General features: G+C 46.8%; 1 protein-coding gene across 2 annotated transcripts in view; it reads left to right on the forward strand.

Moving 5' to 3' along the window:
* LOC1273266 (ras-associated and pleckstrin homology domains-containing protein 1) overlaps positions 1-20,281 on the forward strand; it is a 54,534-nt gene that overhangs the window by 18,993 nt on the left and 15,260 nt on the right. The window contains exon 2 of one of the 2 annotated variants that reach the window (XM_061641492.1): positions 307-411. In XM_061641492.1, coding sequence (XP_061497476.1) covers positions 340-411 — 72 coding nt within the window. In that variant the 5' untranslated portion in view covers positions 307-339. Of the gene's footprint in view, positions 1-306; positions 412-18,389; positions 19,334-20,281 lie in introns of those variants that run through there. The other variant, XM_312227.6, reaches the window with a different exon arrangement.

Here is a 20,281-nt window from a genome sequence, read left to right on the forward strand (position 1 = left end):
AGTTATGCAATTTGCAGCCGAACGTTTAATATGAAAGTATGCAATCCGCACTACATCTCAACGTAAGATGTCGCTAGTGTATCACAGAGAAGACGAATGAACAGTGATGAGCACACAAGATGGGACAAAGAGCATTTTTACAATTTTTTTTGGGCAATCAGCTGAAACTTTTGAATGATGTCAGTGTCAAAAGTATGTTTGAGACAAAAAAAGACTACTTTTTCTTTGCGCTATTAATTTCTTCCTATAAATTACTCCTCCTCTCTATGACATGGCTCTAATTTCCTATTTTTTCTCTACTTCTAGACAATATTATCCTGAGGATCTTCACCACCCATCATGGCGGGTCTATCCGACGATCCCGAGAAGCTGCTGAACGAGTGGCTAGGCGAGCTGGAGAATCTGATCGGGGTAAGTTGATACGGTTGCACACTATCGACATCGATACAGCCCAGATTTGGCGAACAAAAGCCATTAGAACACCATCTGTTGCCTCACGCTCCATTACCTAAACCTCTGGTTGGTGGACACTTGCCGTTACACCCTGCCAAGAACGAAAGGAACAAACCTTCCACGTTGCGTTGCCCCCCATCCCGGGACGTACCCCGTTACCACACCATCTTCCCCGATGTCGTTTCACTTCTTCTCGGTACAGCGATTTTCGGCGCTTCCACACGAGGCCAGAAGGAAACTCGAAACTGTGTTGCCCGCGTTGTCGTTGTCACTCTTGTTGTGGAACTCTCTTGTTTGCTCACTCGAGCGTCGTGTGGTAATGACATTAGCATTCGCCGTACGGGCGTGTGTACGTCTTAGCCCGGCTTATACGATCGTCAGTTTTGTCGTAAGCCGGGGTTTTGAAGGGTTTAGCGAATTGTGAACACAGACACACACACACACACACAGACATACAGGGTTTCCCACGATTTATTGGTTGGTTCCCACGATTTATTGGTGCGTTCCCACGATTTTTTGGTCATTTCCCATAATTTTTTGGTAGCAACCCACGATTTATTGGTCGGTTCCCAAATATTATTGGTCGGTTCCCAAATATTATTGGTCGTTTCCCAAATATTATTGGTCGGTTCCCAAATATAATATAATATAATACCGACCAATAATATTTGGGAAACGACCAATAATATTTGGGAACCGACCAATAATATTTGGGAACCGACCAATAAATCGTGGGTTGCTACCAAAAAATTATGGGAAATGACCAAAAAATCGTGGGAACGCACCAATAAATCGTGGGAACCAACCAATAAATCGTGGGAAACCCTGTAATCACCAATTACCGAGGCAGTGGTCTTCAAAAGAGACGCCGGAGTTCAAATCTGGCAATTCGTTAATTGCGGTTGTCATCTGTCCAGTGTGATTTGCATCGACGACGACGGCGAGTTGTTAACAACGAGCATCAAACCAGATATGAACAACATTCACGCTTTGACTTTTCATATGTTAGCGCTAAAAAGCCCTAAAAGTGCTCGAAAAAAGGGTGTTTTCAGCCTTTTCAAAGCCCGTGGAACTTTAAACTACCCTCTTCCCGCTGTTAAATGTAGTTCATCAAAAATGAATATCCCCAAAGTGGTGACTTGCTCGGCGGTGTGCATGCGTGTATCCGTGTCGCAGCTCATTGAATCAGTCATTGGGCTGATATGGGGAGGGAGGAAGGCTTTGAGTGCGTTCCATTAGATGAAAAAGCAGCAGCATGACGCGATAGAATTCCTTCATAATCACGGAAAATGGTTCACCATCGCCGCCAAAGGTATGACGAGTGCGGGCAATAAGTGAACGCAGTGTTACGGTGGTATGTGTCTGTCATCGTGAGCGTGATACTGAGTACGCGGGTGGAAGATACTTCGCCGTTTCCCCCTGAGCACATTACGTCCTCGGTAATGCATTATTGTTATTATTTTGAGCCCACTTGACGGCGGGATTATTATCATTAGCACGGTGTTACAGGACCTAAATGCGGGGGCGACCGTATAATGTAGTTAAAATCGGATCACAGTCATCAGGAGAGGTCTGTTTTCCCCGCGACCCGGTGCGGGTGTGATAGGATGCTTGACAGTCTTCTTACTCCACACACATACGCGTATGGTGGGTGTGGAATAGGAACGTCGGTTCCTCTTCCTTTTTAGTGTGAGCCCATTAGGGGAAGGACTCATCGTAAGTGATCATATGTATGAGCTTCCACTCTGCTCTAGTGAGGAGTAGGAAACATTAGACGCTCTTGAGTTTTTGAAAAAAGAAAAACTACGATCGAAGCAACGAGACGCACAAAAACAGGGGGAATGACTAGACGGAAGGTGGAACGAATCCTTGCCTGTCGTTGGAAGCATGCACGGAAAGGAATATCGGATATCCCGAGCAGGTGGGAACAAGCCTCTCCAGGACAAAAGGGAACTCCGAAAGGAACGAGCGAAGGCAAGCCACGAGAAACCTACTCTACGGCCAAGCCGAAGCCTCGTCACGTTCGATGGTTTCTCCGGCTTTTCTATAGCCCTGGCACAGCGACACAGCGAAGCCTGTCGAACATCTGCTCTTTTTGTCCGTGCTGGCGCAGAGGGCACTGATAAAAGCTTCAGCATACACAACAAAGAGCCGGACGAATGGCAGGTAAAAGTTGTTGGCCTACGATGCGCTGCTGGTACTGCTGGCTTGCTTCACGAATCCACCTAGAGGATCGAAGGTTGTGTTGCTTGAGCAATTGTAATTTATTTGCAATTTAAAAACAATAACGAGCTTTGTCTGGTGGGGAAATTTACGCAGCCGAAGGTATCCTCAGCCCTCTAATCCCTTGTCAAATGACCTTAAGTCGTAATGTGTGAAAAATTACGGTTAATGAGATGTCGCGTCGACAAGGAGCGGGCAAACTGTGCCTTAATGCAATATTGTCAAGACATTGTATTGCTTCTAATCTCAAACGCTCGAGCCCTCGTTTTCCCTTCCTTTGGGTGTGTAAGAAAGGCATCTGGTATCAAACTACTACCACGGGCGCATTAATTAGGCCCCGGAATCGAATATCATCATCGTAATCGCCGGCTGCGATTCGTCCAACTGCGAGTGCCTGCGGGGTCTGTGGCAAAATCGGGAGTTAACCATCCTCCACAGCAGCAGCAGGATTCGCCGATTCGACAGATTCAACTCAACAAAGCGAGCCAACAACAATCCTCCACATAGCCGAAAAACTATCAAGGCGCGAGAGTGAGATATTCAAGACGCACGTGGTCACTCGAGATTGATCGAGATCCAGGATCTCGCTCCAGAATATGCGGGTTGTGTAGTGCGTGAGGGGGAGCGTGAAGTGTGTCGGTAATAAAGCGTATTAAAGGTAAGGTAGAGAAGGGAACGATGAACTGAAATCTTTCGCCCCTGCTGTTGTTGTCGGTTGCGTACGAGCGGAACTGAGCGCACAGTGAGAGAGTACAAAACCCTTGGAATAGCCGCTGCTGGATGCACCTGCCCGCGATCGCGTATGTCTCCGCCGCGTACCCTGGTGGACGAGTTTGTTTTTGGTGTTGTTTGCACCTCGTGGTCCTGCTGGTTGCGTTGATTTTGTTTTTTTTTCTCTACCCTCTGTTTCTTCTGTATCACGAGATTTGGCCGACTTACGACTTAGTTGTCTGAACCGAACGGACGACGTGTCCCGGGCCCGGTGTTACAGGGCAGGTCCAGATCACCAGCACGGTAGAATCACGGTTGAACTCTGGGACTTTGTGTTGTTGTGTTCCACGTGCAAAACACCTGCTCGGGTTGTCGGTTTTTTTGTTGTCGTGGTTGGTGATCCAACAACTGCGTCGGTGAAGCGTGTCTCGGCAATCGGCAATGGTAAAAGATTCTGTTTTTTACTACTGTACGTTTCATTGTAATGTGCATAAATCGGTTACGGCAAGCTTGCTGTTTTCCGTACGCGCGTTCCGTTTGGGGCGAAACTGTGCTGATCGAGGCAAAAAATTGGATGACAAAGTACGGCCGGTTGGATATTATCTTTTTACAACAGTAACTTCTTTCGTAGCCTTACTTTGACGTAGCACATGCCGTGTGGAAGTTGCTCTTAAATGGTTCAAACTACCGTGTTGAGGAAGTAGACAGGGGTTTCTCTATCTCTAAAGAAAAGTGCAATTGTACATTGCACTTTAGCAAAATAATTATTTTAATGAAATTGTCTCACAGCAACTGTGCCGCCTCAACGTCCCGAGGCCAGTACAGTTTTGAAATAATATTAAATTCATTTCCCACCACTGGCAAAGAGCAAAGTTCTCTTCAACTCCAGTGCCTGGCGAAAGTTTACGCCAAAACCGCAACGTAAAGAACATACAAAACCATTCTTTGGCGGTACGCTCCAGCACCGGCACGGGACACATTTCACCGCGCCAGAGGGAGGAGGTAAGCCACCTGTTCGTTTTGTTCTAACGGAGTTTCACTTTTTGGCCCAACGGACCCAAGCGGCACTAACCATTTTGGTTCGCAGCCCGGAGCTGGGGTTTGCCGAGTGACGCAAAAAGGCGGAACGACCAGTGTGCTGCAAAAAGAACTAAAAAAGGAGAAAGAAATGCGACGAAACACAAACGAGTAGCGCAGCCAGCACTCTTTTTTTACCTCCGGGGAATCCGCGTTTGATAATTCTGGTGCGTAATTATGGTGGCATGTGGTTTGGGCTCGGGCGCATGTAGGGGAAAGCGGGGCAAAATGGGCATGTGGGGCAAAATGGGCACCCTCTATTTAAGCATTATTTGACTACAAAGATACTTTCCAATGCTCAAAATGTATTCATTAGAGTGTTCTATGAACACCATGTAAGTTTCATAACCCTTACATAACAAATAACTAAGAAAAATGCAAAATAAGGTTTAGCAGCATATTGATGTAATTTTTGCCACTTCGAAAATAAGCTTAAACGTGTGTCACAGGGATGCGTTGAAGTTTTTAATGATATATTTTTAAAGATATGATATTTCTTTACAATTTGTCTGAAGCAATCAAGGCGATTGAATTCGTATTTTTACTAATATAACAAAAAATACAAAAATGCTACACGTGGGGCAAAATGGGCAGTTACTCTTGGGGCAAAATGGGCAGATGCTTTTGACATACGGCGCTTGGTGAGGCTATGGTGTTGTATTTGTTGCCTCAAAAATGATAACAGGCACAGCTTCAAAACATTCGATTTTGTAGATTTAAACGTGTAAAAACTGTTATAATTTTGATAACATATTTTTGGAAGAATTTTAAGGGCTTTTCTGACCAGCAAATCAAAAGAAAGAACGAAAAATACATTTCATGAAACGTGCGCAAAAGCATAGACCATTACCTAAGCGCAGTTGTTGTGGCCCATATTGCCCCAGTGTTTTGACGTTTCACATGTTTGTTTACATATGCCCATTTTGCCCCAGGGCTATGCCCATTTTACCCCGTGTGTCAAAATAGCTTCTCGTAAAACATCAACTTTTATTTTACATTATTTTATTGTTTTTAAGTTGTTTTCATTCTATGTGGCAATTTTAATCCATAGATAAATGGTGGAGGCATACAATAATGAAAGAAAAATTGTGTTTTGTGGCATATTCAAAGGAATATTCAGTAAACTGCTTAACATGCCCATTTTGCCCCGCTTTCCCTTACATCGCCAAACGCGCATATACAGCGTGCGGAAATTAGTTTCACATTCGATCGAAATTGGTCGATACTTATCGATGGGCAGTTTTTTGTCTGTGTGTAAGCAGAAGCTGGCGTTGTGCTGCTGTTGCAGTTCGTCGGTTTCGGTGCTAACGTAAGTCGCTCGTTACGAAGGAAGGTGCGTCGCATCGATGCAGTTGCCCCTAAATGAATTCCTGTTAGCCCAGGTGCTGTTAGAAGAGGCTGGCCCGTTTATGCATCAGGTGCAGTTTTTGAGGATGTTGTGTTTTGGCCTGCGCTCGGTCGACACACAAAAAAATGGGGCCCAAAAAGAAACGCACGATGACGAACAATTTATCAACAAACGTGTATTTGAAAAATGTCATCATCAGGTTGCTTTTAAAATAATTATAACTATTTCGCTTTAACGCCGGGGTACGGTCTACTTAAAATGATTGGATAAATACCGTTCGTGACGTTGATTAATTATGCTTTCAGTGTGGAAATTCTCATTTTTCCGTATAATGTCATATTTGCTTCGCGAAGCATAAAGTCATTCGCCGTACCCCTAAACGAATTCTAACAGTTGATTAGTTTCATATCTGTCCCCCTGATTTTTTGTTGTAAAGTACTGAACCGGTCACTGATTGTCGATGGGCTGTTTGCCGAGCCACAAAGGCCATCAATCAGATTTCCTAACGCACTCGAATTTATCGCACCACCTTTTCTACAGGGGTCCCCGTCAACAGCCAATTCATTCTTGGACCGTGTTGTAATTTTGGGCGATAAAAAATAATAATAACAGTGTCTAACTCTTGACGTTCACGTTCCTCGAGAAGGGTGTCACTGGACCGCAACCACTCCGGAACGGCCGGGTCCGTACGGAGGAGAGGTTGACGAACAAAAAAAAAAGGAAGTAATGTTTACTTTTCACTTTCAATTCTCCCGGGCGTGCGTGTCGAACCCGGTAGCGATGCAACACACCCTCATCGCTGGGATAATTGAAAAAAGAAGAAGAACGGGAAGCTGGCACCATTGCTGCAGTACCGGCGTACAAGCCCGGAGGAAGATTGTAGAACCTCACAACACACAATAATAATGGCTGTAACAATCAACAACAAACGGTAGACCCAACGTTTGCTGACGCTAGCACGAAGAGAGCAGCATAAGTGATGGAGTGGAAAGTGGAGAGAAATGAATGTTGTGTGTCTGTTATCTTCATTATTGTTCCGTTTCCAAGATACTTCCTGTAAAAGAGGATACGCAAGAGGATCACACCGAGCTAGGAGCATCCTTAACCAAAACGACAGCAGGCTATCTATGGTTTGATAGGATTACAAGGGGCAGGGCTGATCGGAAGCACCAGGAACAACAGCAGATCGGTTGATTTATTTTACACTCGCTTATTGATCGCCGGCACGAGAGAACAACCCGCATGATCAACGAGCAGGCAGCAGACCCGCCCGGCCATACACGCCTCCATCCAACATCTCGACATCGATCTGGTTTAAACGATACTCGACGCCAAGCGCAGTCGCCGTCCTGCAGTCCCATTTGCCGGCCGGCCGTTGCTCCGTCTCGAAACGAGATCTCATTTAGCAGAATGATCGAGAGGATTTGGAGGTTTTTAGAAGGGCCGGACGCGGGCCGGATTGGTGCTTGTGTTTGGGCCCGCGTCCCCGGACCGCTTCGGATGGTTCCCGGTGCGGAGCATATGGTCGTTTACGACCTCAAACCCAGCGACATCTGCCGTGTGCTGTTTTATTTTACTTTCCTTTCCAAACTTCCAAACCTCCTCTCAGCGCAGCGGGACAACGGGGATGAAGAAGGAGAGAGAGAGAGAGAAAACGAGCGAGAGACCTTCTGTACTGCGCGGCAGAAGGACCGAGAAGGGAAGATATGCAGGCCAGGCCGTGTTCCTCTGAGATGATCCCCGGGTCCGAAATAGAAGAAACTCCGCGTATAGAGACAAACGTACACCGAAAGCGAGAAAACGGTTTTGCTGCAGTCATCTGCTCGCAGGCGACGATGCACCGAAAGGGCGTTGTGTTTTACGACCCGGGTAACAGCAACGACGGGCGGCACAGCCTGGCCGGTTTTCTCCGCCAACCTCAACTTCTTGCTCTGCAGCATCATCTTTGAGCCCCTCTGCACTACACCGTCTGCACAAATTTAAATAGAAAACGGGCACTTTTTTACTTCTTTTCTCTCGCTCGAAACGTGACTGCACCGTTTGCCACACTGCAGAGGAAATTTATCGTGTGGTTGGACGGAGTTTTGGGCCCGGGAACAGAAGAATGGTAGAACTGGAACCGAACGCGTATAGAATGGGAATGGCTAAACCCATGCAAGGAAGTAACAGACGGTGAGCGCGCTGTCTAGGATGAATGTGCAAAATACGTACACATCCCGTGTACTACCGGTTTGCAAGGAAGCACATCGAAACTATGGGAGTATGGCTTTAAAGTGTGATTAAATTTGGACTTGCTCTTCCTGTGTTACTCCTACTGAGCATTCGCTCATTAATGCGCCATTCACGCGCTGGTGAGCATTTTGTGGTGGTTGCGTTTTTCAATTTAGAGTTTTTAATTGAAAAATATAAACATGATTTTTAATTTCGAAATGGAACGATTTGGTGTGTTCTATCGGCACATCGTTTGTTCAGTATGGGTAAAGAAGCGTCGTGTTTATTCTTTTGTTCTTATTCTGTAATGAGCAACCGCAACCGAAACTAATTGAAATGAGCCATTTTTGGGGATGAAACAATAAGCGAGCCAAGAAAAAATAAACGAACTCCATCCAATGCCATTACTGGCAACTGTTGCAATGGCAGGATAAAACCAAATGGATTTTTTGTGCACACCCTAGTGACGATTCATATAGAGTAATCATCAAGTGCAACGGCTTTGTACAATGAAGGTAATGTACCGAAATCTCGTTTGTGTAAATACTGTTGTGTCTACCCGCGAGAGAGAAGATCATCTGTTGTTCTGGCTTTATTTGAAAAGAGAGATATCAATAATTTCTCGTCTTTTCGGCCCAAAACGTGTATAGATTGATTTGTGAACATTTCTGTGCGTGTGTGTGTGCGTGTGTGTGTGTGTGTGTGTGTGTGTGTGTATTTACCAATAATTTACCAATCAATATTTTGTAAGAAAAAGAAATCATGTTTGTTTGAGCGGCTTCTATTTATAGCTGAATGGTGAAGATTGAAGTTTTCCAACGCTTTCCAACCGCCACGAAAGAATTGTGTCTTTCGTAAGCAAAATGGGTAGCTGGCTCGTTTGAAAAGTGCCGCCCAGCAGCAGCAGCAACACTGTTTTGATAGCCCAGAAAAATCAATCGATCGTCCGGCCGCATTCTCCACTGCTTTGGCGCTGCACAGTGAAACGTGACGGAACAAGGATTTATCTTCACAGTGCACCCAACAGATCAACAGCAACGAGATGATCCCCCATCGGGTCTCGGTTGCAGCCAGGGCGAGGGTTGAATGTTGATAATCGTCTCGGAGAGCTTCAGAATGTAGTAGCACACCGAACGAACACTTGCCAGCTGCAAAACGTGGGCGCAGAAACCGACCGTCAGCCCCCCGAGATAGGCAAAACAGTTCTCTGCGTTCTCACACACAAATTTCTCCCAGAACACCGACGCGACCGAGGTGGGTGGTGGGTGTGGTGTGTGGGCTTGAAGAGAAGCTGGGGTTTTGATTATGTTAAAATTAATTTATTAGTTGCGCGTGCGTTTCGATGGTGCACAGCTTGCGCGGCGAGCGCATCGTGTTGCATGCGCATTTGCTCTCACGCACCAACCGACCGAGCTCCGTCCTCGCCCTTTGCGTGGGCACAAGAATGAAGTGAAAACACAGGCGACGTTGTGCATGAGTGTGTGTGTGTGTGTGTATGAGGGTTTTTGGTTGTCTATTAATCGCTATTCCCCGGTCGCACGGCGGCTGCTGGCTAATCTTGCACCGCATGTTTTCTACCCCATTCGCATGCGGAGCGAGGTCCTCTTGCGTGCCCGGCCTATGTTGAGGGTGGTGCTCCCGCCGCGCCGATGGTGGCGTTTACCACGTGCGCGCAGAACGCATCCAATTGCAACACCGGGCGCCGGCGAAGCAAACTAGATGCAGCTTTGGCGCCCGCTAACTGGGCCAACCGTGATAATCCGTGAAACCGATTGATATGGAATCAATCGCCACCACGCAAGCGCTAAGTCCCGCGTATCGCCGCCGCCCACCGAGGGCATTGTTCGCTTTCTGAGCAACCAAAGTGCATCACTAATGGTGGCGTCCGTGCGCAACAGGAGGAGCTGTTTTGACACGTGTGATGGGGTGGGGTATATTTTCCAACTTTTCCCAGCGATTTCGACACACATTTTGCTGGCGTTTCTGTATCCTGTCCCGGGGCGAAAAGTGCTTTTAGGGTCCATTATTCGTTGGCTCGTTTTTTGTATGGCTTTTTCTGTTTTTAAACTACGCCAAGAGCTTCGACACGAAAAAAATGGGTTAAGGCGTTTAGCTATGGAGTTCCTGAGGAGAGAGAGTGTTTTTTTTTGTTTGTTTCTTTTTCCAACTCCCCCTGAATTCTAGAATGAAGCGATCAGCTAACGAGAAGTAACGTTTTCTAATAATCGCGCTGTAATCCCTCATTTCTTGCCCGAGAATCGGTCGACTTAAATGTCTTCAGGGAAAAATAAATAAATAAACCTTTGGAAAAAGTAAAAACAAAAAAATATACCCCGGTACGCACTGCCTCCCACACACGTGTGTTGTTGTTGTTTTTTTTTTGCTCCGTCCCCTCTCTGGAACTTTCCCACCGAGAAGGTCACCGTGGATGGATGGATGGGTGAGTGTTATGATTTATCGGCCGGATGAGGACCCCCCGAACAAAGCAGCAGGGCTCGCGAGCGGTACGCGCGTTCGTGTACCACATCAGCGTACACATTATTTATCGCCACGCAGCCAGGCAACAGCATTGGAACATTGGGCTGTGAGCGTATGAGAGTCGGCCGGCGAGAGGGGGTACAGAGAGACCCACAGAAGAAAGATAGCAGAACAAAGCAACGGAGCAGCCGCAGGGCTCGCGGCTGACTGGTGGACATCGACAACAATACGTACGGCGTGGTACGTACAGTACAGCAACATTGCATTGCCCAACTGCGTTGAGCAATAAGGCCGCAAGGCCACCGGTACCGGCATTAACGAACACGCTCCTATGTGATCCTCCTCCCTTATATGTTGGCCAGGGCAGCTGAGCGAAAAATAGAACTCCGAGAAGACGCGCAACATGCGCCACTGCCTGCCTGCCCCGGTGGTGGTCAAGTCATCAGCCGGTTGCGATAGGTTTCTTATGTTGTTTTTGCTTTGCTCGGGCAGCAACGGTTGGGGTGGTTTAAATCAAAATCGCTCAACCACGGCAAAGTTTGTTGTTTATGCCGCCGAATATGCTGCGCGCTAATCCTAGGCAAATGGGCGAGACATGACATTTAGGGAAGCGTTTAGCGCTGCAGGGCTCTGGCATCTTTTGCGGGGGGTAATTTATTAACCTGTCCGTGCGGGAGTTCATAGCTTAATTATTTGATTTGATTTTATTTTTCGCCCGTGTTGCATCAATATTTGTGCTGTGGAAAGAAGGGATGTGGAATATTTTACATTTATAGTTGATAGTCAGTAGATAATTATAGTTTTTGAAACAGTTTTGATTGTATAGAATACAGATAGAAAATTAAATTTAAAATAATTTAAACAATAGATGTATTCTTCCCACAATAATGTACGTTCGGTGCATTGGTAAAACAAATTAAGGACAAAAAACCACTTCAAAACGCCTTTTCTTCAAAAATCACACATTCCAACATTCTAATAATGCATCCGTCATTAGAATTTCCGCTCTACCTAATGACTGTCATTTATTTAAACGCAAAACAACGCGTGTACTTTTTCTCTTGACGACTACACAGCAAAAAAAAACCCGAATCTCCGAACTGTTTCGATCCGAGTTAATGATAATAACAGCGTGCAGCAAGTTGGCCGCGCACCATGCACCGATGCATCTCATGCAAGCCAGGCGAACGATTCCCCCCAAGACTTCTCATCTCGTGCATTTCATCGCAGGGTTGGTAATTTTTTTTGCTCTCGCTCCATTCTGCTCCCCTCAACAGCCGTCTGCCCGAGATCGGCTGAAATCGGCTACTGCAGTGTCTTACCCGGGGCCGGGTGTCGATACCGAAGCATCAGATCGCCGGCATCAGTCGACACCATCGGATCTCATCCTCCGGTCCGTGTTGCGCTCCGTCTCGCTCGGTAGTTCACGCGATAAGACGTTCAGAAACCTTCGGCATGAGCTGAGTCGTAGCTCTACTCAACCCCTGTTTGTGTGTGTGTGTGGTGTGTACTGGATGTTGCGGTGCGTGAAGAGTGATCGTATCGTTGCAGCATAGGGGAGCGTAAACATCGTCACATCTGCTCCCCAGATTTGATGCGCACGCACGACGGGGCCCTCTCTGGAAAGGGGATCCTGGACGGCAGACGGTGCCAAGGGCTGCCCAAGGGCGGTGGTGATGCTGCCATTGTGCCAACAAGGATCGGTGCTTGTTGCCCTTCGGCCAGTTAGCTTACTCGCTCCCTCTCTTCGTCTCTCTTGAAAGGAGAGAGAGAGAAAGAGAGTTTGATCGCAGCAGTGCCGCTCGGAACAGATTGTCAGCAGAGTGAAGGGATTGGTGGTGGAGATATCGCGCAGTGCAGTGAACGTCGTTTTCGTGGATTGCAAAGAATTTTGGTTTTACCCGCCGGTTCACAACGAGCTGCACACACACACGCACGCTGCATGTGGATTAATTTAGAACGGCAGAAGCGCTAAGCGTTAGGTGCAGTGTAAGCGGATCGAAAATCGCGATCGATTTAGGGCGGCCGGCTGCTCTGGCACCTTTTGTCGGCGAATGTTTTTAGTATAGCTCGATCGATCATCGCCCCATCTCGACGGTTCCAGTTCTGCTCACCCTGTTGCCGGTTAAACGAACGCTAGAAAAAGGAACCGCCAAGCAAAGCCAATGTGGGGTGATGGTTTACGAAGGTGTTGAGTGGGTAATGTGATATTCAGACAAAAAGGCAACATTTCTTAAAGGAATAGCAAACGTCATCTTTCCCAAATCAAGGCCACCACACTGATCCGGCTGTGTGATTGTTGCAGTGAAGTGTGATCGTTTGATTGGGATAGCTTTATTATCTGTTATTGCTTGTTCGGTAATAAAATTCTTTCCCGAAGAAAAGAGTCCAAGTATCGTGAAGCGTGAGCGGTGAAGTTGAAGATACCACCGTACGTTTTGGTGCAAAGCATTCGTGGGACGTGATGTGTGAAAAAATGTGCACGATTTGGGTGTCTGGAAATTAGCGTCAGTAGGAGTTGGAAGCAGCTTTTTTATATTTACGATCGAAGGTAAATCAGTGTTTATATTTTCTTAAATTTAATTATGTTGTGTTACTATTGAGTTTCCTTTTAAATAACTGCTTCTATTCATTTTGAGATAGCAAAATGGTTAATAAGACTTCTTTTTCATGCATTTAGTATAATTTTAGGGGTTTCGTTGTACTGATTGCATACATTTAGGTTGTTTTTTTTATTTACAAGCCGCTAATCAGCGATATAATTTATTTCATTTTCAAAGCTGTGAATTCTGTTTTACTACCAGCTGTATCGTACATGTACATTTGCATAGAGAACCTAAATTCATTACGAACCAAAACGGACATTTCTTCTGCAGATGTCCTTGTTTACACAAGTGTTTGTACAGTCTAAAAAAAAACAAAAAATACCACACATCAATTGTTAATGCCTGGACAAATATATTCAAATTAAGCACATACATTGGCAGCCGCAATGGATTTCATTGCATCTTCTCTCGGTCGCCTTAACAGCTGCCATTGCAAAAGGATTCGTACCCCAAAAGGGCAGGACGAGCATAAGAGCATAGCCACTGGCTCTTTTGCAAATACCCCGACATACATGCCAACACAGACATGCAAAAAAAAAGGGCGCGCATGATAAGATAAGCCCCGCAATAGCGAAATCCTTCCATTGGCTCATCGAATGGCCGCCGCTGACCTTACAAACATCCTTTCCCGCCGAAGCAGCACGCGAACACGCGATAAGGGAACCGCATGCTGCCATAGTTTACTTCCACTACTTTCCACACAGTTTCGTGTAGCTGTCCACTATCGTCGCTCCATAGCCCCTAACGGGGTAGTATGTACAAAAATAGAGAGAGCGAGAGATAGATAGAGAAGAGAAGGGAGCAAAAACAGTGGACTAACATGCAATAAAAAGTATCAACAGCAAGCAGAAGAAATAAAGTAAATTAAAATGGAAAGGAAATGTCATGCGATTAGTTTGGCCCGAGGGAAGTGGGTAAAGCTTTTTGACTATGAGCTGCTGCTGCTGCTGATGGTTTAGAAGTCAAGGCTAAGCATTACCACCACGAGTGTGCGGCGGTGTGTCGGGGATAGTGGCGAGTGCGATAGTGTTGTTTGTCGGTTGCGGGCTTGCCCACACTCAGGCCGTAGGCGAAAACAATCGGATGTTTTAATCTCGTTTAAATTAATGAACACTGAGCACATGTTTTTGTTTCAATAATTTTACTGTTTATAAGTGCGTTGGGGGTTGTGAAGCAGTGAACAAGAATAAAAAGGCTGATAAGGACTATTTGTAGCCGATGATGGAGCCAAGTTTTGTGGGTATGTTGCGGTTTGTGTAACAAATTTGCTGTCGGTAAAGCATGTGATAAGCAATACCCGATTAAGAATTTCATTTTTGTTAAAATGTTGAACCTTACGTCACTAAGAGGTTTCAATTCAATTGTTACTTTCATTAACTAAGCTTTTTAAAAGTAATTTCTAAGAGAATAGTAGGTGATTCATACATCACGCAATCCTTATTTCATGACACGCAAGCGCTATGTTTATGAGAACATTCCCCAACAGCTCATTTCTTCTCAACCACCCATCTCCATGCGGTTTAACATCTCACGAGAAACAATCTCAAAACCAATTTGCACTTCTGTTAGATTCGTCCTTAGCAGTTCTTGCATTACAAAGAAAGGGAAGCGCACGTATGACACATTTTTCATGTGTCACACCCCTTTCCAATCAGATCGGTTGCTGCTTTACTCTCTCCGTTCGTCCTTACAACTGCAGCATCATCGCCGTATCGTTCTACACCTCACCCATAACAGTGTGAAAGCGGAAACCCCCCAAAAAATTGCATCATTCTTCTAACGGGAATGGAAAATTGAATTCGCTCCTTTCCGAATGGAAACTCAATGCCCGTACAGTTTTCGGGTGCGGTAGGGAAACAGCAGCTGGCAGGTACCACTTCCTTCCGTTTTTTGTTCGCCCGAATCCAAACGCCGGAAACGCAACGAGCATTGTGACGAGAGTCGCGTGTGCTGTGCACTTTCTCGCAAGCCAAGCAAAAGCATCGAACAGAACCAAAAAAAAAAAAAATGAAAACAAAATCCGCGGGTAAGAATATGAATGTATTATTCATGTACTTCTCGTTCTCTTGCTGCAGTTCCTTCTGGCGGTGGGTGAAGGCAAGCGACAGGACAAAGGCAGTCTAGGGTGGGGAGGGAACGCTTTGGGGTGTGTAAGTGGAAAAAGTTTTGTTAATTTATATCGAAGGGTCGTAGAGCGCTACAAGGAACAAGGGGGTGATGATGCACAGCACGAACCCGAGGGGTGGACCGATACTATGGAATGATGAATGATGGATGCGGCAGAGGGATTGGGGGGCGGGAGTGGAAATGGGAATGTTACAGAGCCTGTACGTCTGTGTGGGTGTCTGTGGGTGAGAGCTAGAAAGAGAGAGAGAGAGAGATAGAGGAAAACATTACAGGAGACAAACGGAGATGTTTTGCGAAAAAAAGGACGACGAACGACCTCTAAGGGGGTTGGGTGGGAGTTGTTAGATTCGTTAGCAACCAACGACCAAACCGGGAACAGGGTGAGCAACGCGCCCGGTGGGAAGGGGAAGCAGAAGCAAGCTTGCGTACAAATTGCCGATGAGTCATCATCCCCCGACTCGAGCACACTCGAGGCGGGCGGGTTTTTGTTATTGATTTTGGATCCATCTCGTCGCAGTAAACAGATCGGAGTGCGTTTACATGCCGACGACGCTGCAAGAGGAAGAAAATGCATCACGCCCCCACTGCATTAATGCGTTCATTGCTTGCAGCGAAAGTCATTCATCACAAAGAAATGATTGTACATTTGCGTTTGTTTGCATTATTTGTAATAACAGATTCAGTTTTGTGGAAGAATCTCACCAAACAATCTTTGCTTGGTTCAGCCCTTTGGGCCATGTATTGGTCGGTGCACAACTGGGTTCGATTAACTTCTGTTGCTGACAGGCGGCATCATTGGCAGCCCGCGGGTGTTCCCTATCAAGCGGAATTTAAACTAATTAACCAGCATGCCGTCCAGCAGGCGAGAAGCTTCTCTCCTAGCGAGTTTGCAACAATCGTTTGCAGGGTCGGACTGATCAAATTCATTTTGCGGAAGCCTATTACCGCTCGCTTTTTGTTGCTCTAAAGCAATTAATTCATTTACCACAACACAATCAACCTGCTCGGCTGCGACGGTGGCTGATGGAAAAGCAGGAAGAGCAACATTCAGCAAACCTTCCGGAACTTTCCATCGGGCAAAGGGTTCGCATAGAACCAGAAACGGTAGCAAAACACTATTAAAACACACGAGTCGATGGCCTTTGATAGACGTTCGGGGTGGTAGTTTCGTTCGTTTCTTCGAGCTTCGGACCAATAAAGATTACTGTGCTCTTCCCCCTCCCCCCCGACCCCTCTAGTTTTCTGTTAGATCATCCACCCAACCGGCACGGAACACTATGGCTCCGATCGGACCCGCGGTGACAGCGGTCAGAGCGCCTTTAAACTGTTGGGTGTGGAGTTTTTCGCTTCCTTGCTGATGATTACAGCCAATACCGGGGAGGGCAACAGCAACAACGTCAAGCATTCTCTCGCGCAACTACCACTAAACCAGCAGCAGCAGCATCAGAAGGGTTCGATCCTCTCCTATCTATGCGCCCGTTCCCATGGCCACCCTCGCACGCGCGCTCTGCAAAGGAACTGCATATGCGCTTCGGCTGCATCGGATTGCATCGTGCTACGCTGCTCTGGTGTGTGTGTGCGAGATTGTACAATCGCTGTGTGTTAGTCCACGAACTGCACCACTAAGCTCCTCTGTGGTAGTGTTTGTGTATTGGTACACGGTGAGATGCTGTGTTCGATGCGAGAGAAATGGAAATAAAATAAAGTAAGCACCACCCCGAGTGCTGTGCGATGCACTCGCGACCTATTGGAGCGCTGGTTGTGTTGGGCCGTGGGCAAAGGTTAATGCGAGGGCGTTCGGTTCGCGCTGGTAAAAGGCTGGCTGGCTGGCTGGCTGTGACTGCCTGTGGGTACACATGCTGCTGGCAGCCAAACCTGACGGTTTGAACAAAGGCGCACACTGAAACAAACGGACCACGGAAGAGAAGGGAGATGGAGCAGCGAAAAACAGCCGATCGTTTTTTTTCCTTCATTCCCCTCGCTCGAACGTCAAATGAATCGAATGGCGCAAGGAATTTTGTGGAGCAGTGTTTTTGGGTGCGTTTGCTCTAGCAATCTTGGAGCACTTTAATCTAACAGGCGACAATCGATGAGTAGCGTAAAAAAGAATGCTAACAAAACATTGAAATGAGCAAAAAAGTGGCAAAAAATGAACCATTTGCGTCAATGCTAGGAACGGTAGCAGATTAGTAAAGACGATTGGGAGATTATACACATGAGATGACCATTTTAAAAGTGTAAAAACCGATCGTAATAGAGATGAAACAACAATTTGACATACTGACCGATCTCCTACTTCGATCATCGCCTGACTTGCTACTTTGCAATGCATCCCACCGCCCTGCATGTGTCTGGCATATTGTGCACTTGCAACGCAACGATCCCGGCCGGGCTAGCATGATAGCATAGGTTCGCTTCTCGTTACAATGTGCAGCAAGCAGCATAAATGATTTGATTTAATTTGTCCCTCACACACGGGTACGGGTAAAGCTAAAATGTGAAACGAAGAGGGATTGTGAAGGTGAAGCGAAAGGGAAGGGGAGAACGACAGCATAAACAACAGTTAAAAGGCACAGCATAAACAGGCGCTGGTGTGCGCTGGTGCTACACAATACACGCAAACATATAGGAAGGTGTATGCTGTGCCGCGTTGGTATTGGTGTCGCATGCGTCATCCATGCTTTAAAGCGAAAGACTATGGGCTATGGCATTGTGGACGCAACTGGGATTGTGATATGGTTTTATTTTAGTTTCCCGTGAGTCATGGTGTATGTTGAATGTAATTTAACATACTTTGCATGTGCAAAATGTTTGAATTTTTGAATGTATTTTTTTGCACATTTTTGTACACATTTCTGCAAAGAAAATGGTAAAGCGCTTAAACAGAAGTCCCAAATTCCCACTGTGCCCATCTGTCCCTTCTACCATGCCATGCGAGTTATGCTTTATGCTTTGCGTGTTCACGCTGCTTTATCTTGCCTTCCCTTCTCGCTCGTTTTCGTTTGCTACTCCCGCTTCCCAAACACCCATACAAACAAAACTACAAAACGCTGCACACGTGCACACGCCATCGCTGTGCTGTGTGTCTGTCTCTATGCTCGCCTCCAAGCCAACAGCCAACCGTCGCGTCCCCGTACCCCAGTGCACTTGCGTACATATAACACACTGTGTTCGTGTGTCTCTGTGTGCGCGTGTTTGCATGAGGGAGAAAAGTCTGCCGCTGCCCGCTGAAGGGCCAAACACTCGCACAGTTGGTTTTCAATCTCGCGGATGCGTTCGAGCCGGAACGTTGTCGGGACGGGTTTTGTGCGCGGCAGCAGCAGTTTCCATTTTTTTTTCGAGCAAAGGAGTTTTCAAGCAGTTCGCAGTGACCTGCACCCGTCTTACTGCTTCTACCACTGCTAGAAGCTGAGAAGAGTGAGAGGACGCAAATCGGAGCACGCATTTAACGACGCTGTTGCGTACCGGAACCGCGCAGTACGCAAAACGCGGAGTTGCATTTGAGGGAGATTCTTTTCCCTATTTTGTTAGTGTCGTATTGTGTTGCCAGTTATTCTAGTGTGTGTGTGTGTGTGTCTGTGTGTTTTGGAAGTGCGTTTCCTTATCGAAAAGCAAGCAAAAGCTTCCGCTAGCTCAACGCAACAAAAGTAGTTTGTTATCAAAAGTGTGTTACCGCGCTGTTTGCAAAACCGCAGAATTTGGCCCCGAAGCTGGTGGCACAGACCCAGGAAGGATTGCACAGTGCGTAGTGTGTGGTTGGAGCAGAGAGGGTGGAGTGATCTGGTGGCGCGACCTTTTTGATCTATATCGCGCAGTCTTACTCGCGAGTGTGACCGGAAGTCGCTTGTGTGGAGCTGAGTCTCTTTGTGCAGTGATTTTCGTGCGTTCAGAAGATCAATTGATCGAGTGACGGGAGGGGCCATGCTCAATTAGACGACCCTAGCACGACCGGGCTCAATAAGAGAGAAACATTTCATCGTAAAGCGGCAACAGCGGCGGCCGCGACGTTGACACAACCCGCCACAACACCTCAAGGATGTCGATACTGGACAGCAGCTGGTCGGACTTTGATTCCGCCTCCATGTACTCGAACGAATGTGTAAGTTAACGATCAGCAGTCCCAGCGGCCCGCGTCCGCCCGTAGATTATATGGTCTGTAAATCATCCCAATTGCCGCAGCCGAGCGCGGCCAACGCCGGTGTCTCTCTGCTCTTCGGGCTGGCCTGGTTGGCGACAATTTTCCTTTGTCTTTTTTCTGCGGACGGGCAATTGCTGTCACGTTCGCCGTTCGTGCGTCGTCGTCGGAGGCGTACACTTCTAGAATGTCTCACGAGCAAGAAGGGCCACCGAGTGCTATAGGATTGCAACGCGGGAGAGTGTGGGAGTAAAGGACTGAGCGCCCGGGGGAGTAATTTATAATATAAATCTGATTGGGGCCTGTAAGCTTGATCCTAGATGCACTTGGAGCTGTCTCCGGTTGCAGCCAGCAAAACAAAAAACAGGCTTTAGTTTCGCGGCACAACTTCCAGCACGTTGGCAACATTGTGACCGAGAGCTATTGCGAGTGAAGCATGCAATATTCTGCGAACAGTGTGTTTGGTAACAATTAAGAGCCATTCTGTCGTTCGAAATTGAAGCTAAGCTGCCAACGAAGTTGCTTCGACAGTGGTGTAGCAATAACAGCCATCGAGCATACAGCGCTCTGCTTTAGAAGGGCGCCTCTTCATCCACTGGCAATTAGTGCGTCTTTTTTTCTGTTTAATTAACGACCCACAACAATGGCCCACTCCTCGGCGACACAAGGGTCTTTGGTAAAACTGGGGGCCTCCCTTTTTGGTGGTCCGAGAGGTTTCGTTGCCACCACGATGTGAATTGAATATTCAAAGACAGAAAAAGAAATACTCCAGTTCGAGAGCTTCGGTGATGCCATCGCTAGCTTCAGTCGGCACGCTGCTTGGTGCCATCCTCTTTACTGACCTTCTGGAAAGCATCATCATCTCCAACACTGCTTGACAGTTTCTTATCGCCCACCGAGTGAAGCCGATGA

The sequence above is a fragment of the Anopheles gambiae genome, chromosome 2 (genome assembly GCF_943734735.2).
Source record: "Anopheles gambiae chromosome 2, idAnoGambNW_F1_1, whole genome shotgun sequence".
NCBI classification, from domain to species: domain Eukaryota; kingdom Metazoa; phylum Arthropoda; class Insecta; order Diptera; family Culicidae; genus Anopheles; species Anopheles gambiae.